The 27,216-nt window shown below is 40.6% G+C and overlaps 1 protein-coding gene across 2 annotated transcripts; it reads left to right on the forward strand.

Annotated features, from left to right (window-relative positions):
* Window positions 1–9,596: 9,596 nt before the first annotated feature.
* Window positions 9,597–25,718, forward strand: LOC148019294 (3'-5'-exoribonuclease family protein). 2 transcript variants are annotated; one of them, XM_087660888.1, is made up of 7 exons: window positions 9,597–9,822; window positions 12,756–12,812; window positions 23,771–23,863; window positions 23,970–24,048; window positions 24,170–24,294; window positions 24,661–24,841; window positions 25,048–25,211. In XM_087660888.1, the coding sequence occupies exons 1-7, from the start codon at window positions 9,697–9,699 to the stop codon at window positions 25,068–25,070; spliced, it is 684 nt and encodes a 227-aa protein (XP_087517014.1). In that variant the 5' UTR covers window positions 9,597–9,696; the 3' UTR covers window positions 25,071–25,211. The 2 variants fall into 2 exon arrangements, with proteins under 2 accessions (XP_087517014.1, XP_087517013.1); XM_087660887.1 differs by having other exon boundaries at window positions 9,602–9,822; window positions 24,661–24,807; window positions 25,048–25,718.
* The last annotated feature ends 1,498 nt before the right edge of the window (window positions 25,719–27,216 follow it).

Below are 27,216 nucleotides of genomic sequence, written 5' to 3' on the forward strand. Positions count from 1 at the left end.
TGCCGGCTTTTGGTCTTGGCAGTATCTGATTGCCTTGGGATCTGATTTTGGCACTGTTAGCTCTCTTTTACTGAAATCTAAAATTTATTACAACAAGCATATATGTATGGACTGACATGGATTTTTCATGCTAAAACACTCTGAAATGATGTATTTTCACTAGTACTTGGTGGACAGCAGCTTTGGTTCCACTTTCTTCGCCATTTTTCCTCGATTTTGGTGATTTTTTTGTCATTCTCTGCAAGCAGTTTTGAATTGTCTACAGTCTTCCAGCCTGCGTTATGGCGAATTCGTCCACTGATCATGCTATTATGGCCAGTTTTGAACTATCTACAGTCTTCCAGCCTGCATTATGGCGAGTTCGTCCACTGATCATGCTATTTTCAACATCACTAAGCTTGATGGTACGAATTACTCTTATTGGAAGAGCCAGATTTGGCAGGTGTTGGTGCAGAAATCATAGATCAAACCTTTGAGGTTAAGCAGGCATTCGCCTGCAACTATGCCAGATGAGGAATGGCTTGAGCTTGATGAGTTATGCAAGTCCACTATTGTATTGTCTCTCACAGAACAGGTTCATTACAATGTATTTGAGGAAGAACAGAGTGCATGACAGTTGTGGGATAAAATCAAGAATCTCTATGACAAGAAAAGTCCAGCGAGTCAAATGTATTGGCTGAAGCAGCTTATGGATCTACGCATGAAGGAGAATGTGACTATGTCTGCTCACTTGAGCCAATTTCATGCTATACTCAAGAACTTGACTTCGCAGGACATCACTTTTGTAGAGGATGTCTCTCCTCTTTTCTTGCTTGGTACTCTTAATGAGTCATGGGATGTATTCCGCACTGCATTATGTGCCTCTACTGCTACCTTGAAATTATATGATGATGAGAGTGCTCTTCTGCAGGAAGAGGTTAACCGTAAGAATTTGGATGCCTCTCGTGTGTCTCATGCTATGACAGTTAGAGGTAGGAATGATGGATATGGAAATCATGGCACTGGTAGTGGCCGTGGACGGGATTCTCGGAAATCTCGGTCCAAGTCTCGTGGGAAGTCACGTAGCAAATCCTGTGGCAGGAATGCAGATGTTACTTGTCACCATTGTGGGAAAAAGGGCCATAATAGGCCACAATGCCATGAATTGCGCAATGAAAGGCACAAAGATAAGAGGAAAGACAAAGTGCAGGATAAGTCTTTTGATCGCAGCATAGTACCTGCAAAGTCTAGTGTTAAAATTGAAGAGATCAATGTTATGCAGCCTGAGAATGTTGATGATGATGATTATATCCTAACAACTTCTTCTAGTGCTTCGCAGATGATAGAGATACACTCTATGTATGCACAGTGTTGGCTCTTGGACTCACGTGCGTCCTTTCATGTGACACCTTGCCGAGAGTGGTTTCATTCATACTGTACTGTTTCGGGTTTTGTGCGCTTGGGTGATGACAACTCTCTTGATATTGTGGGCATTGGTGATGTTAGGCTGCAATTTCCTTCTGGCAGCAGTTTTGTTATGCAAGATGTACGCCATGTACCTGTTTTGACATACAGTCTCATGAGAGCTGGACAGCTTGATGACGCAGGATATCATGTATGTTTTGGAGACTCTGCATGGAAGATCACTCGTGGTAGACTTGTGATTACGAGAGGTGCCAAGGCTGGCAGTCTCTACCCCTTGATTGTATCAGCTTCTTCCCTTGATCATGTTTTGTTTGTGGGTTCTATCCCACATGTATCTCTTTGGCATGCCCGTTTGGACCATATGTCTTTGAAGGGAATGAAAATGCATTCTGGTTTGTCGTACTTACCGCCCCTTGATTATGCATGTTTTGATTCATGTGAGCATTGTCTTTATGGCTAGTAGACTAGGTCTACGCATAAGAAGTATGGTAGGCCACGCATGAGTGAGCCCTTGGCATTGGTACATTCGGATGTCTGTGGGCCCATGCCTTGTCAGTCTATGGGTGGTACAAAGTATTTTGTTACGTTCATAGATGATTTTTCACGGAAAGTTTAGGCTTATCCCATTAAGCTGAAATCTAATGTCTTGGCTGTGTTTTTCAGAGATGGCTTGCATTGGTTGAGAACCAGTTTGGGTATAGGCTAAAATGCCTAAGGACAGATAATGGGGGTGAGTATGTCTCATGTGCTTTTGAGCAGTTATGTGATGAAAGGGCATTAAGCGTAAGTTGACCGCCCCCTACACCCCCCCAGAATGGTTTGGCTGAGCGGATGAATCGAACCATCCAGGAGCGTGTACGTAGTGTGCTTAGTCATGTAGGCCTACCACATAGCTTTTGGGCTAAGGCAGTTAGTATAGATATGCATGTCATAAACAGATCACCTTCTAGTGGTTTGGATTTTCAGGTTGCAGAGGAGGTATGGACTGGAAAACCCCCCTCTTATGTGTATCTCCGTGTCTTTGGATGTGAGCCATTTTGCCATGTGCCCAGGGACAAGAGAAGTAAGCTGGATCCCAAGAGTCTCAAATGCATTTTCCTTGGTTATGGGGATGCAGGCGAGATGGGTTACCGTCTCTGGGATCCGCAGGCATGGAAAGTCATCCGCAGTCATGATGTAGTCTTCCATGAAGACAAGATGCATAGGCAGCCTAAGAGAGTTGTTGAGATCCACAGGGTCATATTTTAGGAGGAGCCGAGAGCTCCCGCACAGCCAGTTGGACAGCCTATAGCTGCAGTAGATGCTCATGGTCATGGCGTTGGACAGGCAGATGGGCAGGCAGCAGAGCCGGTCTATTAGAGATAGACATCCACCAGATAGATTTCAGCCCCTCGATGGATTATGTCTTGGTTACAGATGCAGGAGAGCCTTTCACCTATGATGAGGCTATGCGCAGGGGTGACAGTCACTCCTGGGAGAGGGCTATGCAGTCTAAGATAAACTCCATGCATAAGAATGACACTTGGGATTTGGTTTCCTTGCCTACGGGCAAGAAGCCTTTGCCATGCAAGTGGCCGTACAAGCTAAAAAGTACCCCTGGACACCCCAAGCCAGCATACAAGGCTAGATTAGTAGCAAAGGGTTTTAAGCAGGAGCGTGGTGTGGACTTTGATGAAGTCTTTTCTCCTGTGGTTAAGATGACCACCCTGCGCTTAGTCTTGGCTTTGGTTACTCAGCTTGACTTGGATTTATACCAGATGGATGTCAAGATGGCTTTCTTACATGGGGACTTGCATGATGAGATTTATATGGAGCAGCCTAAGGGCTTTGCAGAACTTGGCAGGGAGCACCTAGTGTGCAAATTGAAGAAAAGTCTTTATGGCTTAAAGCAGGCACCTAGGGAGTGGTATCATAAGTTTGATGCCTTTATACAGTCACTGGGCTACAGCCAAAGTGCTATGGATTCGTGTCTTTACACGAAGAAAGCCCGTGATGGTTCTTTATTGATTTTGATACTCTATGTGGATGATATGCTGATAACAGGGAAAGCTCATGATGAGCTAGATGCTCTTAAGGCTCAGCTCAAGAAGAGCTTTGAGATGAAAGATATGGGACATGCTGCTCATATACTTGGTATGCGCATTAGACGTAACATGCATTAGGGATTCCTCTACTTGTCACATAGGGAGTACATTCATAAAGTCCTTGAGCGCTTCCGCATGCAGGACGTAAAGCCTATTGGGTGTCATTGCCTTCTTATGTGAAGGTATCACAGGCTGATTGTTCGCAGACAGATGAGCAGAGGGCCGAGATGGCCAAGATTCCCTATGCATTTGCAATGGGCAGTCTTATGTATGCCATGATAGCCACTCATCCAAATATTGCCTTTGCAGTTGGTGTTGTGGCACACTATATGGCTACACATGGCAAGAAGCATTGGGATGCCGTGAAGGGTATCATGAGGTACGTGAAGGGCATTGCAGATATGTGCATATGCTATGGCAGCCAGGATACAGGAGTCATGGGATACACTAACTCTGATTATGCAGGACATGCAGATAGTAGGAAGTCCACTTCCGGCTATGTATTTACCTATGTTGGAGGTGCTGTTTCTTGGATGTCCAAGGTGCAGAAATGCACAGCCCTTTCTACTACTGAGGCCGAGTATGTTGCAGCCACTGAGGCTTGCAAGGAGGCCATTTGGTTGGGTCATTTAGTTGTTGACCTTGGTATTGATGCTATCCCTACATTGCATTCGGATTCTATGAGTTCTATTCAGTTAGCCAAGAATCCAGTCTTCCATGTGAAGATGAAACACATTGAGGTGAGGTAGCCAAGAATCCGGTCTTCCATGCGAAGACGAAACACATTGAGATGAGGTATCACTTCATACGTGGGGTCGTTGTGGACAAGTCTGTTGATCTTGTCAAGATCTCGAATGACCAGAATCCTGCAGATCTACTCACAAAAAGCCTCTCTACATAGCGCTTTTCCTTCCTCAGGAGGTTGATGAGCGTGGGATGAGATGATGTCTTTCCTCATCCTGTTGTACATGTGTACATGTTGTACTGTCTTTTTTTTCTTTTTCTTTTCACTCCTCACTGGGGCAGATTCGCCTTTAAGTGGGAGGTTGTTGGGGGTAAAGGCACCTCTACCTAGCCGCCCGTGTATTACTACACTGGCAGCCACTGCCACTGCACACTGCAGGTGGCGGGCGCCCGTCACTGTCACTTTATTCTTTATTCTTTTAGTGACAGTTTGAATAAAGGAAGGCCCGGTCACACATTGTGACAGTTGGAGTTTCCATTTCTAGTCTCTCCCTTTCTTGCTCTTGCTCTCCCACCATAGCTCTCGAGTCCAACCTTCGATCCGTCACTCCCTTTCACTTTTGTGTGATCAGTCTCACAAGTGTGAATCTTCTACCAAGCAGATAATGTTACGAAAGCTATAGTACATGAATGATAGCTAAAATTGCTAGATTATGAGTGGCATAGTCCTTCTCATACGATTTGAACTTGCAAAAAATCTAGAGTACGAGTGGCATAATCCTTCTCATACGATTTGAACTTGCAAAAAAATCTAGAGTACGAGTGGCATAGTCCTTCTCATACGATTTGAACTTGCAAAAAAATCTAGATTATGAGTGGCATAGTCCTTCTCATATGACGTTTTGAAAATTGGACCCCACCATTGGAATACATGTCTATAAATGCTTTTGTCTCATTGTGCTAGCACTATGATCAAAATATACGTCAAAACGTGCGTCAAAAAAGAATTCACCAACGTATACATTGCATGCTTTGGTGATTATACCAATACAAGCATGAAATTCCTTTCGATGAACATGCTGATGCACATAGAGAAGAAACAAACTAGGAGGGATCTAGCCCCTTACAAGGCTAGTGCTGCTATCCATGTTTGTTACTCTATCAGACATGGATCTTGAGGCGCTCACTATATGTAAACCTTTTATATCATGCACATTCGAGGCCTATTTAAAGTCCCCTTATCTATTAATTTTTCCAAAATAAAACACATCGCTTTTCTATTCAATTTGTATTTGGCTCCTTTATATCGTACCCTTTTGTATATAATAAATGTGTAAAATATATATTTAAAATTTCCCTTCTTTTGAATCCACACGAAATCCTTATATATTTACAAGTGACCTTCCCTAAACATGGATTATATGTTTGATATATACACATATTACAAAATATTAATCACAAATGAGAAGATTAGTCAATATTAAAGTTAGATCATAACTATTATAAGCATGACATAATTATGTTATACACTATATCCATGCATCTAGGTGGTGCATGAGGAGCTTGTTCTCTAGGAAGGGCCAATTGTATGAGTGGTGCATGGGGTGAGGGGAAGCCCTTCCACATCAGGACCTCCACTCTCAACAACTCTTTGTAAGAACTGACTTGCCATATAGGATACTCCTATAACAATCAAAATCACACACATGAAAATGCATGCGATCATACGACCCTCCATATTGATGTGTAATAATGTGCTAATGTATACATATATGTGTGTGTATGTGTGTACTTATTTATTTATCTCCCTCTTCATCTCTCTAGATCTCTCTCTTTGTCTCTCTTGCCTTTCCCACTCTCTAGTTCTCTTTCTCTCAATACTTTCATTTTTCTCATTTTCTTTATTTCTCTCTTTCCTCTCTTTCACTCTTAATCCCCCTCTTTTTCTCCTCTCTCTCTCTCACACACACACACAAAATTTACCTCTCCCCCCCCTCTCTCTCTCTCTCTCTCTCTCTCTCTCTCTCTCATTCGCTCATTCGCCATAATTTCTCTCTTTCGCTTTCTCTAGCCCCCTCTCTCTTCTTCTTCTCTCTATGTCCCCCCCTCTCTTTTCTCTCTTATTTCTTTTTTTCTCCCTTCCTCTCTCTAACTCCCTCTTTCTCTTTTACTTCTCTCCCTCCCTCTCTTTCTCTCTCCCCATAGTGAAAAAACACTTAAAATTATCATAAACAAAAAAAGAAAGCACACACACACACACACACACTCTCTCTCTCTCTCTCTCTCTCTCTCTCTCTCTCTCCAAACCACAAAAGAGACTCAATAACTTTAATGAAGAAAACCTATAAATTATCACAAATTTAGAAAGAAAGCATACTCTCTTTTTTACAAAACACAACAAAAATAAAATGAGTATAGTGAATAACAACTAGAAACATAAAATATGAAGGGAGAAGCCTAAGCATGAGTATGAAAAAGTGGAAGTAAGGGAGGTGGGAGCCATGGAGGATGGAGGAAGAAAACAAGAGAGAGAGACTCAAGGTGTGGGAACTCCAATAGTCACAACATGTGACTAGACTTTCCTTATTTATTAGTCAACATTGAAAGAATAAAGAATGAGGTAACAGTAATGGGTACATGCTATCTGCATTGTATAGGTGCATGGGTACTATAAGTGCAGTGAATTGCAATGAATGCATGGATGGCATAGGCACAAGCACCTTTACCTTTATTGATCTCCCACTTAAAGGTAAACATACATTTAGCGAGGAGAGAACAAGAACCAAATGTGACGAAGTACGAATGCACATAAAGTATGATTGGATGAGGAAAGACATCATCTCATCCTACATCCATCATCTTCCTAAGAAAGACAAAACGTTTTTCTAAGAGACTTTTAGTGAGTAGATCTATAGAATTTTGGTCAATTGAGATCTTGACAACCTCAATGGACTTGTCTACAATGACCTCTCTAATAAAGTGATAACACATCTCAATGTGCAATGTCTTTGTATGGACAACATGATCCTTGCCTAGTTGAATAGCACTCATAGAATCCGAATGCAATGTAGGGACTGCATTAGTAATACCAAGGTCAAACAACCTAACTAGAAAGCCTCCTTACAAGCCTCGGTGCTGCTTACAATATACTCTATCTCTGTAGTAGATAGGGCTATGCATTTCTACACCCTAGATATCCAAGAAATAACATCTTTAGCAAAGGTGAAGACATAACCAAAGGTGGACTTCCTGCTGTATGCATATTCGGCATAATCGAAGTTAGTGTAGCCCATGACTCCTATATCCTAGCTACCATAACATAAATATATATTTGCAGTCCCCTTAAGGTACCTCATGATACCCTTCATGGCATCCCAATACCACTTGCCAAGTGTAGTCATATAACATATCATAACTCCCATTGCAAATGATATGTTAAGATGAGTGGCTATCAAGGCATACATCAAACAACACGCTGTGGATGCATAGGAGATCTTGGCCATCTTAGCCTTTTGCTCATTAAACTACGAACAATCGGCTTGACTAACCTTTACACGAGAGGGTAAAGGATAGCCAATAAGCTTAACATCCTGCATATAAAACCACTCAAAAACCTTCTAGATGTATTCCTTCTATGACAACTAAAGGAGGCCCTTAAAGCAATCATGCATGATGCACAAATGTGTGAGGCTTGTCCCATGTTCTTCATCTCGAAGCTCTTATTGAGTTGTCTTTTCAAGGCATCCATCTCCTCATGAGTACTTCCAACAATCAACATGTCATCCATATAGAGTACCAAAATCATAAGGTTAGCATCGTGGGCCTTCTTTGTGTATAAACATAAAGCCGTATCATTGTAGGTATATCCTTATGAATGCATGCAAGCATCAAACTCGTCGCACCATTTCCTAGGTGCCTACTTAAGGCCATAAGGGCTCTCTCAACTTGCACAGTAGGTGTTCCTTGTCTTTTTCCTCAAAGCCCTTAGGCTGCTGCATATAAATCTCATAATGCAAGTCCGCATGTAAAAAAGTCGTCTTTACATATATTTGATAAAGGTCCAGATCTAACTATGCAACAAAGGGCCACCATACCACCTTCATATATAGGCACCCATACATGATTATGCCTAAAATCGTAGGAGCAAGATCTAGGATCAAATAGAGAGTCATGTGTTCAAGATGGTTCATACGCTAGTTACAAAAGTGCTTATTCTTGGGCTTTTTTAGGATAGGAGATTACGCCAATAATGCCATTGGGGAGATTTTGGGGATTACAACTTGAGCAGGAGTTTCTATTGCAATGAAATGTTCATATGGGGAGTGAGTTTCAAAGAAAATTTCAATGCCTTTCATACGCACACCCCCCCAAGGTTTGAGGTACACTACATAATACACAAGCTTATTCTTTAGACAAAACAAAGGTTGGCTATGGGATCAACATTTAGAGATCTGACACTTTAAGCCCAAAATATTAGACCCAGTAGAAAAAAACCTTTGAAAATAGCTACTGCGGTAAAATTCTCCCCTGATTCTTACCCATTTAGATGCCCAAAGCTAGCTAGGTTGCATTGTAGCTTTTGGAGTCTACCAATTCATAAAGAAAATTAGATGAACAAAACTTGTCAAAACATGTAAAAGGAGGAGGAGTATAAACCCAACAACATTAATACTCACCTCACATCCGATTACAATTTACTAAATAAGCAAATTAAAACTAATGTTTATCTTCATCCTTATTGATGTGCTCATCTTACCTTTTGTTAGGATATGGAAGCTAGTAGAGTGTAACCATAATGCATCTTTGTTGACAAAACTTTTAGATAAGTTATCTCTTGTTTTGATGCATAAACAAGCATTGCAAAGTCACAAGCAAGCTTAGAATTTTATGTTAGCTTGATTGATTGCTTACGAAGGAGGGATCCTTCGTTAGAAAATAGTGTGACAATGAGGGGCAAGAAGGAGGATAAAATGTAGTAAAGGGAAAACGAATCTCACGAATCTACTTTTTTAGATGGTGATAGAAAGCGCCATTGTATTGGGGGACTTGGTATGTAACATTGTAAGGTTCCTTGCTCTATTGGCCCACTAAGGGCTAGGATGTCCGGGTTGATTGGCTGCACAAGACACATGGTTTATATTTGGTCGTGTGTAGATGAGTGTTAGTTCACAAACCATAATGTGGCGGTACATTTAATAGAATCTTGGAGAGTTTATGTAGTACCCTCAAAACTAGAGGTACTATCTTAACACTAAATAGTTGTTCCATGTGGCAATCTAAAATGGGATAGAGTCATTTCGATGTACCCTATGAAGCTCTCTCTCTCCTCGAGGGTTAAAAGTGTGTTATCGTAATACTGTATTTGATACGTCATATTCATATTCTTTATTATTCTTTATTATTAAGCCCCGTGCTCTTACCCCCTCGGTCATTGAATGTGTTATTGTTGGTTAACCCTTTCATCGAACAAAGCTCATATTAAGGTAGGTTCAGGTTAGGGTAGGTTTAAGCAGGGTTTTTCGCCATGGTAGGGCTGTCGGCAGCAGAGAGGAGGTTTCTGGAGGGAGGTATCATCCAAGGACTCCGCAGCGACGGACGAGGCCGTCACGATTATCGCCCTTTCTCCATCGAGCTTGGGGTGGTTCCACAGGTATGCTTCACACACACACACACACACACACACACACACACACACACACACAGAGAGAGAGAGAGAGAGAGAGAGAGAGAGAGAGAGAGAGAGAGAGAGAGAGAGAGAGAGAGAGAGAGAGAGAGAGAGAGAGAGAGATTCCTATCGCTTTAAAGCGTAGTGAAGAAACGATGTTTTCTTGTATTGCGGTCAGTTCAGAACAACCTTCCGAGCATGCTTGGAGCATTTAATACAGGGGAGATACCACGAGAAACATTTGCACATGTTTTGCTTCCTGTATGGTCTTTCCTGGTCTGCAAATACGTCAGACCATCGAAAAGCTAAATGTCGCTCTCATGCAAGTCAGGTCAACTGGTCTGTCCGTATGTACATCGTCTAACCTTAAGCATCTGTGGCCTTGAGTGATGGTGTGGCTTTAGTCTGAGTGTTTCTTTGCAGGTTTAGATGAAGTAAGAGAGGGACTTGAAACTTCACGGTTCTGCAAAAACTGAGTAGTAGTGATCCTTCAGGTAGAGGGATGATGAAGAGTGTTGTCCATCTTATCACTTCACTATTCTGTCCTTAACCGATGAAGACATCTTGGTTAAGCTCATGGATAGACTTATAGATTCTTTCGTGAATTTCTCAAGGCACCAAAACGAAGACTAGGTTGGTAAGATGGAGCTTCCCAACCTATCCTTTGCGAATGAGAAGAGATACAAGTAGAGAGAGAATGTTTATTGTGTAAACTGTTTAGGGTCATTGTAACCTTCAAATTGCTAGTCATCCTTAATGCAAGACAAAATACAAATTTCCATGGTGTAGTTGGTGACTAAGGCACATTGGTTGTGACACTTAAATTCCTTGGGTCTCATATGTGTATTACGTATTGTGTAAAGGTGTGAGAGTAGCAAATAGTTCAAGCAAAGTCAAAGTTACATCACGATGCCCTTATTAGCAAATGTCTCCCTTGTGCATGCATCATCCATGGAGATGGGGAAATGATAGGGTGTAGACCCTAGATGCACAAGATGGTTCTTTTCCATTATATATATATATATATATATGGATTTAACCAATAACTCTAATTTATCTTATAGTAATTTTAATTTATGCATGGAAGATGATGCTTTTGGGATTATTGGCATAGGGTTTGGATTTTGTTATGTGGACTATTGATTGCACAAGAGGGTGCCCTAACGAGAGAGAAGCAAGGGTTGGTTGTGGTAGTTAAAGTGGAACATCAACCTACTTAGAGGTTGGGGAGATGATTGTTGTTTGTGCCCAAGGAACTTGAGTTCAAGGAGCAAATGTAATGCTTGCATGCACCCATTGATTGCATACCATTGTTTGACTCACCTAACTTGCCTCATCCTTGTGTTCCTAGCTTTGGGAAATAATTTCCTTTTTGACATTGAGCCTTTTGTCTAAGTGATTTGAATCCTTGAAATGGGTCTTCCTTGTTCCAATGATATTTCTCTTTTTCTTTTCTACGTAGTGCTCGTCCTTGCTCTCTACTCTTGGTAGCTATGCTAACTATTCTCTCTTTTCTAGTGTTTGTATAGCTACTTGTGCTCATGCTTGCACAGTAGTGGTGTATTGAGCAATGGTGCTATGACTAGGCAGCAATAAGTACCTTAGATTGTGGTACAATCCACTAAAAGAACACAAGGTATGTTGTTGAAGTTGCTTAAGAGCTTTGGAGCTTCAACTTAAGGATTGGATCGTGGATGTTAATGAGATGGAGATGGGGCAGCAATTTTTAGCTCCCCATGTAGTTCAATGGTAAATTTGATCACAATTATCTATAAATCTTAAGACTCAGTGAGCTTACAAGGGCATAGTGTACTTGATCTTAAGGCAACGAACGGAGAGCCTCTTGACCAAAATTTGGTATATTTAGATTCAACAATTGTATCTATCTTGGGGCTAGGTTGGGGAGCCTACCATACCATTTTGTTCCTCTAGAAGGGCTTTACCGTGTACTCCAATCTTCTCAAACTAGTTGTATGGCCTTTTTCCTCACATGCTCCTCCATGTGTTCGGATGGATGTTGACTTTCCATGCATTTGTGTCGTGGCCCATGCATTGGTATGTATGATATGGTGTTTTTGGGGGCAATCAATCTCTCTCTCTCTCTCTCTCTCTCTTGTGCATTTACACATATATTGCATGTCATTTGTGTCTTGCAAGTCTATCATTGTTTGACATGTTCACAACTAATGCATAAGGAGATGGGGATGTGGAGGGATTTTGTCACTTGGGACTATATAGTTATAGGGGAATGGGATATTGGACCGAAGAAAGCTACTATCCCTTCAAGCCTTAGTCCAAAAATGATTCGCTTGTGACTATGTTTTTTGATTTGGGTCAAGAATGAAGTTATGTATGTTTTGCGAGCTTGCTTTTGCTTTGATTTATTTAAGGAATGAAGGAATGCACAAGAGCTTGTCCTTCAAATAAAGGATAATTAGCAATTATGTATTTCCCTAAATTGGAGTTGTTTGAAGGAGTCGTCCATTGTTTGTGGAGACACAACAACTCGATTAGGAGTCTCTTATGCTTTTTAAGTGGGAATGGACTTATACTTGATTTGTCATTGTGAATGGCCATGTGATTGGTTCTCTCAAAGGACATGGATTGGTGATCCCTAACCATAACCACAATCAAGGCATTTGGAAATAGAGGGAAATAAATGTGGCAAGCAATTTAATTTAGCTCTTGTTATTGTATACAAACTATGGTCGATTATTTAAGTGATTGTCTAGTGTGGCTTTTGAGTTAACAATGATTCTATTATGATGCTTTTCCACCTAAGTATACAACAATATATACATCATTGTCTAGCACTGATGCTGCACTTCTGGTTGATGCTCAAAGTATTTTATGAACTGAAGCTATGATGTGTGATGTCTAGCTTATATTAACAATGCTTTTTGAAAATCTACTTGCAGGCTAATGGATCATCCCGTGTTAGGCTTGGTGCTACTGATGTCATTGTGGGGGTGAAGGTATGGGAGTCTCCAAAGGGAGTTAAATTCTGTATTGTACAAATGCAAGCTGGGTTCTGACAATTTTGAGTTCTCTCTCTTCTCTTATTAAGATGTTGAGGGCAGTGTTGGTTTCAAGTTTTAGGAGAAGGATCTTAAAAAGGTCCTTCTGGTGGTCATTTCCAGTTTCCTGGATTTGGATAGTGCTGCAGTTGTCCTCTCTTGTTCATATTGATCAAGTCAGATTTCTGTCCCTGCTATACTTGAAAGTTTGTATCAAAGTATATGCTTAGAAGACTAGTGTCATAAAACTTGCATATTCAACTAGGAGCATTGCCCTTTTGGTTAGCTTTTGGCTTTTGATGACCAGCTTTCTGAAGGAGAGGAGCAGTGTTACATTTAGAGAATTCAATTGTCTGAAAGTCCCAAGAAAGTTGTAGAATGTGGTATGACTGCATATTCACACATTGACTCAAGCATGTGTCTGAGTACGTTGGTGTGTAGCTGCCATGTTTCTGTGTGCTATTCTTGTCGGGGGTGCTGTTTAGAGCAGTTTGGTGCCCAGTTAGGATAAAATTGCCACGTTTTCCTGAGCCCATTTTACCCTGCTTGCTGATGATATTGTGATAGCAGTGAACAGTCTTGAGTGCTGACTCTGCTGTGCTTTGATCAGTGCCAGCAATCCCCAGTTTCACTCTCTAATTTGCTGCCCAGTGTGCGTGTGTACTGCTCTGATTTGGATCCAAACAGTCTAACCACTTTGTTATATGTCATTAGCGTGTAGAATGCTAGCATTTCAGCCATTCTAGAGTCCTGGTTTGCTATCCCATATTGATTTAGTTTGTGTTGTCCTTTTTGTGTAAGTTATTGACAGAGTCTTCATTGTTAATGCATCTTTTAGTGTGTGTTGCTTCCATTCAGCCTTCTTTGCGTCTTGTGTATGATTGCAATTAGCTCTCACACCATTGTCTCAAGCCAAGTCTGAGTTGTGCTAATCACTTCTTAGGCTCAAGATTGAGCGTTAGGCTGTTTATTATCCACTCTACTCAAGAGGCCACCCCAGTCATGATTCTAAAAGTAAAGAGAAGCAAATATGTCTCCGGGAAATTGGAACTTCAATGGATAATGGGCTCATTGGGGAGACACGGCTTTCAAGTTTCCCATAGAGCTTTTATTGGAACAAGTTACATTGTTTAACTTTCATCAAGAGTGTTTCTTCTTGTTCATTGGAATTATACATGGTAGGACTCTAGGCCATTTGCTTAAGAATTGGAGACTTTTTTATTTCGGTAGAAGGCATGATGACATGTCACTTTTATACTAGTCAAGGTATTTCATTGGTCCTTAGTGCTTGTCGTTTCTTTATGCACGAGTGCATGTCCACTATCTAGGTGGAGATGGAGTCATAATTGAGTTTCTTGAGTTTCATAATTGAGTTTTCTAACTCATAATTGAGTTTCTTGATCAGCTAGTAGATATGTTACTTGAGAGACTCGGGAAGAGGCTGATTGGAAGAATCAGACAATACCCTTAGTTTTGATTGCTAAGGCTTTTAAGTTACTTAACAATGCCTTGTGAGTTGATAAGGTGGCCAAATGTAGATAACGCACGTCTACTATACTGCTAGAAAATGAGTATAGATATGGAGTTTAGAACTTCTTGGAAAAAATAAGTCTTTAGTGTTATCAAGAAGACAAATTTGAAAGGTCTTTAGAGGGCAAATAGACTATGATAAAATGCAAGGAGTTGGAGTTGACTTAATGCCACTAAGATAATTAGATCTTAGATATGCAAATGCAAATTGACTTGGTCTTGTTATTGGATGAGGTTTATGCCATGAAGAGGCATGAAATCCTCCATATATATATATATATATATATATATATAAAATTTAGAAATAGATTTAAAGATAAAGTAGAATGAACACATAAGTGCTGTTGGCCATGTAGAATGTTGAATTTGACCATGAAACATTTGTATGTTGACACCAAAATAAGAAATGGATGTAATGGACTAATCAAACTTCACGTAGATTTTTAATTAAAATAAACTTTAATTATGGTATCTCTAGCTCTTGGCACGATGTCTATACCACTTGTAGTGAAGGATTTGATATTGGGGATGTGGTGGACAAGTATAGAGGTATGTGATATAAGATCACAGCAAACATATCAAGATATGGTATAAAACTTTTATTAAATTGTAAGTTTATATATTAGAATTGAGTTACATTGAAAGTTTCACCCAATAAGCAACTCATTTAGAGCTCTTGAGTTATAAAGCAAGCCTTGAGTTTTAAGTTTGGCTATGTGAGTAGCTCACTTATGATTAATGACCAAGTTCTCTCTGATTTGAGCAACTCAAGTTTAGAGAGTTATTCTTTTTTAATTTCTTGCTGAAATTGCAGGTTTTTGCCATGGAATATGAGTTGGTAGCATGAATGTGGTTTGAACAACCACCAATATTCTCTTCTTGGTATAGGAAATCCATTGGGCATCATTGTAACTTTATATATATCAATGTGTGTTGCTGTTCTTCTTTGAGATCTCCAAACTAGTGCACTTTTTTGGGCAACTTTGCTACAAAGAAAGCGATATTCTTATTGTTTCATGGAGAGGATTTTCTTTGTTTGTGAGAAGAACATTATGGGATTACATGGAAACTATGTAGGATAGTTGTTTAGGAAAATGCTCGTGGAATTGGGTAAAGGTTGGTTGTTTTTTAGGATTTGGTAGGTTAAACATCTTTGCATTCAAGTTACTTTTGGGGTGGATCCATGCTTTAGTTATGGATAGTAGTTTACCTTTCAATGTTGGCATGAAAAATGCCATTCGTTTTCAGCCATCTATGGTAGGGGGCATTGTAATTTGAAATGCATAGCATGGCATAATCGATGAAAAATGCAAATATAACCTATGCATTGATGAAAGGCCATGTTATTGCATAACAGTGCACCTTCCAATATTGGCATGGAAAATGCCTTTCGTTTTCAGTCAACTATGCTAGGTGTTTAGGAAAATTATTATGGGGCATTGTAACTTGAAATGCATAGCATGGCATAATTGACAAAAAATGCAAATATAACTTATGCATTGATGAAAAGCCATGTCATTGGATTTAAGAGCCGCAAAGATGCTTCAAAAGACAATGCTGAAAATAAGAGCAACAAGGTTGAATTGTTAGACTACATATTTAAATCTTCAAAAAAGAGTATACAAGCTGAAAAATCGGTTTGATGCATAAAAAATATAGAGAAGGCAAATGATCATTTGTTAGTGCTAAGAAATTTGTTGAAAGGAAGACATTATATAATGCAAACAAATACTATGTTTGTGAACAAGAGGAGCATATAGCACATGAATGCCTAGTTGTAAGTGTAAAAGCCATATTGATGATAGTAAGGATAAAAAAGGCAAGAAGCATAAAACTATAGCTAGATTGGTATTTGATCTTGTGGTCAAAGACCAAATATAGATACTTCAGAGACATGCTGTGTATGGGGCAAAGTGAGAAATCAACATACTCAAGTTTTCTATGGTTCAGATGCTTGTGCTAACTTCATTCTCGAGAATTACCAGCCAAGTTTGGTATTAGATATGAATCATGATGAGATGGGAGAATCATTTTGTGGACCTAGTGCCTAGAGTGAGTGCTGCCCAACATTAGGAAATAATGGGCTAGGTTACTGAGCTATTGGAAAAAGGGTTGATTTAACTAGTTTACGCAAAAAAGAGATGGTTCATTGCAAATGTGCATTGATTACCGAGCCTTGAATAAGAACACTATAAAATTTAGATTTTTTATATCAAGCAATGATGATATTGTTGATGGGTTATAGGGAAGTGCAATCGGATAGATCTAAAAAGTGGGCATCGTCATATATATTTGAGGCTAGAAAATGCATGCAATAGGACAACTTTTGGTTATATAAGTTATTGGTTATGCCATTTCAGCTTACAAATGCATTTGCAACTTCTAATTGTATGAAGGGTTAAGACTTTAAATCTTTTTAAGTCTTCCATTGATGTGTCTACTCAAAGAATGACATAGAACATGGGATGCATTTGACTACTTTGTTTGAGGAACTTAGAAGACAAAAGTTGGTTATTAATGCCAAAAAGAGTGGATTCTTTATGATAGAGATTCAATTCTTAGGGCATATTGTCTCAAAAGATGGTGTTAGAATGGAACCTACAAAAGTGAAGCAATGTGTAGAAAATAGCCTTTCTAAGAGATGTCTATCTTATGCTTATTTCGACTTATATGCCATGTTAGTAGCCACGTCAGCAGACTGCGCAGGTGCCACGTGGCAGCCTGCAGTCCGACAGTTTTACTGCACAGTCAGGTAGTTTATTGCAGTCGGTTGCATTTAATGCACCCGACTTGGTGCAATTATTTCCTATTTTTTGGCTATTTATAGCCGGTTTGTGGCACATTCTAGCATTCATTCATTTTCAGATTCTGATCTTGAGATTTGTTGGTTGAGACAGATTGTGCTTGGGTTGATGGAGATCGAGGTCATCAAGTTGGAGACATACACAAATATTTTCTCTGTCCCCTTGTATATTTCTGCACTCTTATATAGTATACTACACTGCAGATTTTTTGCGTTTACAGTCTCCTTTTCTCTCTCTTCTCTTTGTGTTCACTCTCTCTTAATCTTTGTTCTACGCTTTCGCTTTGCTGCATTGTGACATGGTATTAGAGCGGTGAAGATGGACTGACTGAGGGCTGAACCTATCTAAAGAGGAGATTTTAGTACGACACAAGGCTGCATTTCTCGGATTTGAGGGCGAGCGAGAGGGCTACGCATCAGATCAAGGTTCAAGCGAGTGTGGGTGTGCGGGAAAGAAGTCTAATCGGTGAATTGCTGCAAGTTATTGCTGTTCGAAGGGGAGAAAGGCTGCGTTTGAGGCTTTTCAGTGTGGATTTTACTTTTTCATCGCCTCTGGCAGGTGAAGAAGGTTTGGGCAGCGGAGGAACTAGCCCTAGCATTGCCAACCCAATTTTAATCACTCCATCCTATAAGTACTAAGTTTGCATCACTTGTACTTGTTGGATAATAGATTCCAAGATTAGGGGTCCCTTGTAGAAATTGCAAAATCCGTTAAGCAGCCTGCCATTGCACCATCTTGGGTTTACTCTTGAACCTAGCCAGCACAACTGTCTATAACGGGTAGCATCCGCCAAAGGAGAATTGGAATGAGCTGTAGTTTTCTAATTTGGGTCAATAGGAGTCGTGATGAGACTTGTATCCCTCCATTCATCTCACACGTAGTCAAGAGCTCTTGTACATACTGTTGATAGGAAATAAAGATCCCTCTCGGAGTCTGACAGGTCTCATGACCTAGAAAGAAATGAAGAAGTTCCATATCCGTCATCTCTAACTTCTCATGAAGTGCTGTCTTCGTTTGCTCGACCATCTTGGCATGGTCACCTGTCAATCAAGTCATCCACATAAAGAATAAACAACACATGACCTCCATCAGAGGTGCAAACATTAAGCTGGAGGTTAGCCTTGAAATGTTGATATCCCAATTTATCTTGGAGAGACGAGTCAATCTTCTCATTCCAAGCACAGGGAGCTTACTTAAGGCCATAGAGAGCCTTTCTCAACCACCTTACCATTAGAAGAACCGAAGCTTGGAGGTTGCTCAACATAGATCTTCTCCTTCAAGGCTAGCCAAGGCAATAACTATGTGAATAGTAGCCATCCAAGCTATAGGGGCAAAAATATCATGGAAATCAATACTTGGGCGTTATGCAAAACCATTAGCAACAAGGTGGGCCTTGTGCTTGTCCAACGTACCATCACTGTGGTACTTGGTCTTGAAGATCCATTTGACTCCAATGATCTTTTTATGAGGAGGTTTTGGCACAAGGTATCAATTGCCATTCCTCTCAATCGACTCTAGCTCTTGCTTTATCGCTCTCCACCAATAATCATGTTGTAAAGCCTCCTTCACGAAGATGGGCTCTTGATCTTGCATGGCACGAGTCATTAAATAGTATTTAGTGTACACAAGCTCGGTGTGGTGTGCTTGGTTCCTTCGAGAACGACGCGGGCCATCTTGTGACTGCCACTCCTTAGGGACCCCCTCAATCCCTGCATCACAAAGAATGTCACAAACCCAACGAGGAGGAAGCTGGATCTTGCCTTGTCGTTCTCCATCAACTGAAGTTTTTGAAAGGTCCATGGTCTACTGAGGCACAATCGGTGAGTTGGATGGCTGAGAAGTAAACTCCTCATTTGAAGAAGAGTCCTCTAGAGGCAGAGGCTTCAGAGGAACAAATGCTGGCACCTAGCTATCACCGAGATCTCTAAGAACAGGGGTGTATACCTGTGAGCCCTATGAAGCTACTCAAATGGTGGAGAGATGCGGCTGACGCAGATGCCTCGTCGTCGAACTTTCAAGTGAAAACGACAACAAAAAACCTTGAAATAAGAAATATGTGGCTTAGACCCAAAGTATGCCTCACAAGGGATCATGCCAACAATAGTAGAAGTAGGACATCGATTAAGAATGTGAACTGTAGTAGCCAGAGCCTTAGCCCATAGACATCGAGGTGTTTGTTGATGCTCCATCATGGTATGGGCCATCTTGATCACTTTGCGATTCTTCTACTCCAATATGCAATTTTCTTGAGGGGTGTTTGTGTTGGCAAACTCCTGGTGGATACCACGATTTGTACAAAAACAAGCAATCTCATTAGAAACAAAGTCTCTATCCTTATGGGATTGTAAAGTCTTTAGTTTTCGGCCCAATTGGTTCTCTTCAAAGAGCAACCAATCTGTAAAGTTGGAGAAAGCCTCCGACTTCAACTTCAAGAAATAAGCTCATGTCATTTTGTTGTAATCATCCACAATTAGCATGAAGTACAAGCTCCCTCTAAGGGACTTCGTTCTCAGTAGTCCACAAAGATCTCTAGAAACAAGCTTCAAGGGTGCCGAAGACTGCCTCGAAGCCTTGCTGGGAATAGCATCATGAGTTTGCTTCCCACGGATGTAGGATACACAAGTGTGTTGGCTTACCAGAATATTCGGCAAACCTCGACAAGCTGTCCTTGGAGATGCCTTTCGAAGGTAATCATAGTTGAGGCGGCCAAACCGAGTATGCCAAAGCTCGGAATGAGTTTGAGAAGTAAGAATAAGAGAAGTCACGGTAGAAGACTATTGCAATTTACAGACTCCATTCTCCTCATAACTTGAAACAAGGACTTGTCTTGATCCACGATCAAGAATTTGAAAAGAATCCACATCAAACTTGACCAAGAGGTTGAGGGTGCAAATCTTGTGCATTGAAAGTAGATGGTAGCCCAAGGCCAGCACATAAAGTACCTCAGATGTATGGGCACTACCTCGCCCATCTGGAATAAGATGCATGTCACCTTGTCCTTGAATATGAATAGAAGAACTATCGCCGATGAGAATCTTGCCATGTGAAGGCCGCAAATGAGCAATACTTATTGAAGATGGAGTCATGTGTCATGAGGCACCATTGTCAACAATCTACTCTCGAGTGAATAGGGCTACCAATGCAGCATTAGAGGCCTTCAGGATTGATGTCTTAGCCACCTCCAAGTGAAGGAAAGTGGTTGATGAGGAAGCAGCCACTGCTTAGAAATCCTTTGAAGATTTCTCCTCCTCTTTTTCCTTCTTCTCCTTGTCGGGGCTATTCTTCTTCCAGTGACTTGTCTTGTCACAGATGTGACAAGTAGACCCCTTTTTCTCGTCCTTCTTTGATTTGTCGTCCTTCTTTCAGTCCTTCCCCTTCTTGTGAGAGGATTGACCAACCAAGTTCTTAGATTTAGAAGCATTGGTCTCTTTCAACTGCTCCTCTTGGTCCAAGACCATAGGAACCAACTCCTCCCACCGAAGAGTCTCAGACCACCCTGAAGCAATCAAGGCTGAATAAAAACTAGTGAAATGGGGTGGTAACTGTGAAAGAAGAGTTATCACTTTGTCTTTTGAAGTGAATACCTTCCTTGCATTTTGTATTTGTATGTGAAGTTGCCTCAGCTTGTTAATATGCTCTTGCATAGAAAATGACTTGTTGACACTCCTGGTCCTCATCTGCACTTCCAAAGAAACGCGTTTCATAACGGTCATGCGATCATTAGATTCTGATTAAGCTCTAGTCATATCTCCTGGGCCACCGTCAAATGCTTGATATGAGAGATAACAGTTGTGCATGAGAGATAAAAACGAGTGGATACGAGCATTGAGTTTGCCTCAATGTGCTTGAACCTTTGTCAACTCCAACTTATCACTTGAAGAGAGTTTAGACTCGTCTTGTGAAGAAGGACGATGACTAGCCTTCATAACAAGCTTCGCCAAAGCATAGGACTCCAAAATGGCAAGCATCATAGCCCTCTAAATGTGGTAGTTCTTGCCTTCGAGCTTTTAATCTGATGGAAGAGTTGGTAACACAGGCACCTTCCGGTCCATGATTGCCCGAAACTTTGTCTTAGCCTCAAAAGATATCTTCACCTACAATGCGTGCACAAAGCACAAAAAGCAGCCCCCTTTGATTGTGTGAATGTAGCCTGCTAGGGCTCTTTGCTACTCGTCCCACTCCTTCACCCATTGGAGGTGATGAAAATGTAAAATCTGCACTTGAAGGTCGAAAACATAGCCTTCTTCCTTCACAAACAGCCAAAATCAGTAGCAGCTTCAGCAAATTTGCTCCTTTTTTGCACACCCATACTCACCTTAGCCTTGGTTTTGATGCGCAGCCCTCCTGCTCACCCTTGAACGTTGAAAACATAGCCTTGTGTCGCGCTGAAATCTCCTTTTCAGGTAGGTCCACCCTTGGTTAATCCTACAATGCTTTGATACCATGTCAAAGTGAAGCAGTGTGGAAGCATTTGACCGAGAGAGAGAGAGAGAGAGAGAGAGAGAGAGAGAGAGAGGAACATGGAAAATTTGCAGTGAAGAATGCTGTATAAGGATGCAGATATGTACATGGGTGCAGAGAGTATGTTTGCATATGTCTCCAACTCAAAGATCTCACTCTGTGAACGTCCAGGCAGTCTCCATGAACAGCAGCTTGGGTTCTTGAGAACAAAACTGAGGAAGTGTGTGGAGATTGGGGTCAATAAATAGCCAGTGAAAAAACACAAGAAATAATGCAGGTCAGCTGCATTTAATGCAGCCGACTATATAGTAGCTGCCCAACTTGCATTGACTGACTGCAAGAAAACTGCCCGATTGTGCCATGTGGCACCTGCGCTCCTCGCTGCCTGTTGTACGGACTGTCTGCCACCTATACTGCTTGCTACACTTGTAGAAAATTGCTCAGATCTGAAACTGCTTGTCCAGGGAATGCCAATCCCTAACATAGTTGAGGGGTAACATTTACTCATTTAGAAAGCTTATCTTGGCTATTTAGGCCTCCTCTCTTATTTGAGTAGCCCAAGTTTAGAGAGAACCATTCTTCTCTTTTTCATTATTGAAATGCAGGCTTCAGCCATGGAGTGTCATGTGGTACAGGAGCACTCTAGCTCCAATTGTGTGTGGAATTTTCTCGCTGAATTTATTGTTAAGTTGAATCAGGTGTTTGCTAAAATGTGGTTTACTGCCCTTTGGGCTTTCAAAGGCCGGTCTCCGTGTAGTATTAATGTTCGCCTTTTTTGACTATCAAATGTCTATATGTAGTAGCCATGTTTGTGTTCCTTTTTTCTTATTTGACTGTCAAAGGATATGTAGTAGCCATGTTTGTGTTCCTTTTTTCTTATTAGGAATATTGTCCAATTTAGTGTCCATTTTGATAGAATATTCAATCAAAGGTAAGGAAACTTTTTTAAGGTGGTAGTCATCTTTGGGTGGAACACCATCGTCACACCTTGATGCAGAGGGCATTATCATGATCAAGCTTCAGGTGCACTACAGGCCTAACTGCTCCTGCTACCGGAGATTAGGCTTGTTTTATAAAATTAAGCTGTTTAAGGATTTGCTGTTTTCTTGTGTTATGTGGGAGTTATGGTTTCATGTGCCTAGACATCTGGCTGCTGTTTAGCTGCACCATACACTATAACAGGATACATGCATTCATGGGGTGGGTCCAAAAGTACAAGTTAGGATTTCTATTGGGAGTAGCATTTAGTGTTTCAATGGTTTGCAGCTTGAATTATCTCTCTAAGTAATGGAAAAAGTCTCATAATGGATCAGCAGCATCATATGTGACATGGACCATGCTACCAGCCCTTCGTTTTAATGACATGAATGAAGATTCTGGAGATTAGGCTGGCTTGGCAAAAACTTAAGCTTCTGAGGATTATACTGTTTTGTAGATATGTATATGGAGGTGGTGTTCACATACCTAGAGATTTGGATTTTCTTTGATAGTATTTATGGCATTCTACATTTTTGCACCCTTAGTTGAGGACATGATCGAGGGGGTGCAAATGTTTAGTTGTCCCTTTATGGTGATTTCAGTGTCAGTAGCACATCTACTGTTTCAGAGTTTTGCAGCTGGCCGAACTGTGCCTCTAAGTAATTAGTCCAGTAAGTAATCAGCTGCATATATATGTGGACTACTTTTACCAGCCCTTCATTCTTTAAGACATGAATGAAGGTTGTGATGGTCCTATATCTACTTAGTCACTTTCCTTGGATTTGGTCACACAAAATTTCAATCATTTTTCTGCCAATAATGGAAACTGTGGAAACATTGCTGCTGGCCGAACTGTGTCTCTGAGTGATGAGTCCCAGTAAATAATCAGCTGCACAAACCTGTGGACCATGTTACCAGCCCTTTACATGTGAAGGCACGAGTGAAGGTTGTGATGGTCACATATGTATCCTAAATAAGCAGGAAGTCTGTTTAAAGTCGGGGCTCTTGGCTTTTGTGGTTGTTGCATATTCCTTTTTGTAAGTATGCCCATGATGGTTATGGTTGCTGCATTTGCTTTTTGCAACTGTGGGACTTTGGGCTGCTCATAATTGTTCTGCTAAGCGATTGAGATTTATTTTTCAGGCTGAGCTTGGAAGGCCCACCTCTAATAGATCAAATCAAGGAAAAGTCGAAATCAATGTCGAATGCTCTCCGACTGCAGCTCCAGAGTTCGGAGTAGGTTCTTACAAACTTAAAGTTCTACCAAGGCTATTAAAATTTTTTGTACGTGTCTACTCAAGTTTTAAAACATTTGTCACTTGACTGTAAACTTACCATGTAGGGTAGAGGTGGAGAGGATTTATCCTTGGAACTTTCAAGAGCATTGCAAAGAAGTTTACTTGGTGGTCAAAGTGGAGCAGGTGAATATAAGGCAGAGGCAAGTAGATGCTGTTTGTTTCTGAAAGATGTAATGCAAAGTATTCATGTGGCTCTCTGCTACTGCCACAATGGAGCAAATAGCTCATATTTTGTGAATCACAGGAGCAGCTGTTGATCTAACAGCCTTATGCATTTTTGATGCCAAGCTGTGTTGGGTTTTATACATTGATGGACTTGTTCTGAGCTCTGAAGGAAATCTTCTTGATGCCTTAGCTATTGCAGTCAAGGTAAGAGCATCATTTTGCAAAGCTTTATGTGGTGCTAATATTACATTGCTTCTTATTATCTAGAGAATTAAGTTAAGGGATGAGTGTCTTCACAAAAACAATGTTATTTTGTTTAGTGCATGTAAGAGGGGTAATTGTTAAGGAGTTGTATTGATCTTTGAAAAAGAGAAATAAGTTGTTGAGGTCAAAGTGCCACATTTGATGTGTTTTGATGGTTGTGGTTGTATGTCACTTATTTTCCAGAGAATAAGGATCAAAGGGAAGAGTGTGTTTATATGAAGAATCTAGTGATATTTTACATATTGAATGTCGGAGGGGTTTATTGATCTTCCTAAAAGAGTATTAGCTTCTTTGTTTCCATGGCAGGCTGCACTGAGCAATACGGGGATCCCCAAAGTGGAAGTGACAAGTGCTACTAATGAAGAAGAAGCTGATTTTGAAGTGAGTGATAATCCAGAGGAGTTCTGCAAATTGGATACTTCCAAAGTACCTGTAATTGTCACACTAACAAAGGTACTGGAAGCCAAAGCACAGGCAAACATTATTGGTAAAGTGAATTGAAGTCATTGTAAAACTTTGTTTTAGGTGTAGTGAGTAAGTTTTGACAAAAGTTGCAAGATTTGCTATTTGAGGTTCAGGCAATTTAATATAATTGACTGATGTCTAAGAAGATGCATATTCTTTGGTTTTTGTGACACTCTTATGGTTTCACTTGTAACATATTTACTCTTGAATGCTTATGTTTTGCTGAAGGTTGGCAAGTATTATATTGTTGATGCGACAGCAGAGGAGGAAGCCCATATGAACTCAGCAGTGTCAATTGCTGTGAACAGTTTGGGCAATATCAGTGGTATTACTAAACGAGGAGGGGAAGGACTTGATACAAGTGTTCTTCTGGACATGATCTCTGTCTCTAAAGAAGTGGGCAAGTACTTAACAGCCAATATTGATGCTGAAATAATTGCTGCAGAAAGTAGGGCCTTTGATGGGTCATAATTATAATTGGCCAGAAACTGTTATGTGAACAAATAGGAAGATTGAATAGAAATGTGGGGGCTCAAACCTCCTGGAGATCTGTAATGGCATGGAACAAATACTGATCTAAGGACATGTTTGGATCAGTAAACTGAACTTGTATGGCTTTCTTAAGAGTTCCAAATCTTGTCACAAATGCAAGTACAGAATGCAAATCTGTAGCATTTGATGCTAACTTGTACAGGCTGGTTACATACCAGGCCAAAAGCTTTGCCTGCCCTCAAAACAGTCCATGCTTTTGCTTACACACTGTTCATGGTCAAAGTAGACAACAAAATGTGGTTGGCCCACTGATTAGTACCCCAAGCTCTATGGTTATTGGTTGAAGGTTCAAAACCTGTCAGCTGCTGTGAACCTTTTTTAATACAGGTGGTGGTTTCCTTGTTGCTTGGGTGTGTGCTTCACCTTGGGCGGGTGATATCCCCCGTCCAAAACTGTCCATCATATGGATTTTGTGGGCCCAGTTCCTTACAGACATGTCAGCTGAATGCCCCTTTTGCGCTTCACCTTGGGCGAGTGATATCCCCTGTCCAAGACCTAGGACGGAGGGCTAGTGTGCAGTTTTGATGACGGAGGTGAAAGTGAAGCCAAAATGATAAAAGAAGAGGATGGGACTGGAACAATTGGCTCGCAACTATATATTCTTTTGTCCTAGCTCTGTAGTCGAGCATTTGAGTTTTTAACAATCAGGCAGTGTTTTCATGTTAACTTGAAAGTCACTCCTTACGAAAATGCTTGGAGGGGATGGGCTTTTGCAAATCATCTTTGACATCAGGAATATGCGAAACTGAGCTTGAAGGAGGTAATTCTTGTTCAGTGCTTAGAACTGCTCACATGGGAGCTTATCATCCTTCATCTGGAGAGGTTTTCTAAGTGAAAAAGAGCACACATTTGCCTTTTCAAAATTCTTAGACTATACAACTTCTTACAACTAGGATAATAATGATATCAGCCAAATGTTTTGTTGCTTAAGTTCATAATTTGGTAAATTTATGTTGCAATTAAAACTTAATCGTAGTTATTTTAAAGGTCTTAAATCTTAATCAAACAGGTGCAAATATACATAATACAATTCCTTGTCAAAACAGTGGCAGTTCATGGGAGTCAAATTCTAGGAGGGGTCTTAAATCTTCTGCTATAAAATAGCTGAACGAGAGAGAACATCATCTCTTGCCTTGTCCAGATTTATAACTGTATCTTTTGCATCCCAAATTTTTTGAAGAGTTGGTCCTTGAATAACTTGCAGTGCAGGCGCCAAAGCTACCCCTAAGACCAAATAGGGCTAGTCTGCAGTTCAGTGCGCCCTGAAGACTAATGCTTCCCCTGAAGACTAATGCTTCTAAACCATTTCTCAAGTAATTCCCACATAGGTTTGACATTTTTGCATTGCCACAGCAAGTGGGAAGTGTCTTCGTCATGACTAAATAGAGAGGATAATGTCCATGGATAGGAATCCACTTATTTCTAGTGGGGAGTTTCATCAGTGCTGTTCCTAGCAGTGTGTTGAGTTTGAGCAACTATTTAAAGCAGCCAACACTTAATGGCCAACTTGCATTGATCAGCATGGATACATTGATTATGCCTAGCCGAATCGTTCTGGACTTGGAGGAACTAACACTGATGTAATGAAGGTGTCTTCATTTCAACTAAGTAGGGAACAATGATGACTGGTAAGCATCCACTTAAAGAACCTATCTCCAGTGGGAAGCTTCACCATCACTATCCTCCAAGTTAGTGTGTTGAGTTTTGAGCAACTAGTAGTCCAACATTTCAAGGCCAACTTCTTGTATTGATTAGCATGTATATATTGATCATGCTTAACCTACTAGTTCTTGACTTGGAGGAATCAATGTTAATGCTTGTATTTTGAATTTTGCCCAACTTTAT

Source organism: Lygodium microphyllum, chromosome 20 (genome assembly GCF_053477565.2).
Source record: "Lygodium microphyllum isolate KBCC chromosome 20, Lygodium_microphyllum_v1.1.10, whole genome shotgun sequence".
In the NCBI taxonomy this organism is placed as follows: domain Eukaryota; kingdom Viridiplantae; phylum Streptophyta; class Polypodiopsida; order Schizaeales; family Lygodiaceae; genus Lygodium; species Lygodium microphyllum.

Excerpts from the sequence above, each read along its gene's own strand:
- LOC148019294 (XM_087660887.1), top strand. The coding sequence starts at position 9,697 with ATGGTAGGGCTGTCGGCAGCAGAGAGGAGGTTTCTGGAGGGAGGTATC. Across the intron at positions 12,813-23,770 it reads ATGTCATTGTGGGGGTGAAG|GCTGAGCTTGGAAGGCCCAC; the intron begins GTATGGGAGTCT and ends TTTATTTTTCAG. Across the intron at positions 23,864-23,969 it reads CTGCAGCTCCAGAGTTCGGA|GGTAGAGGTGGAGAGGATTT; the intron begins GTAGGTTCTTAC and ends CTTACCATGTAG.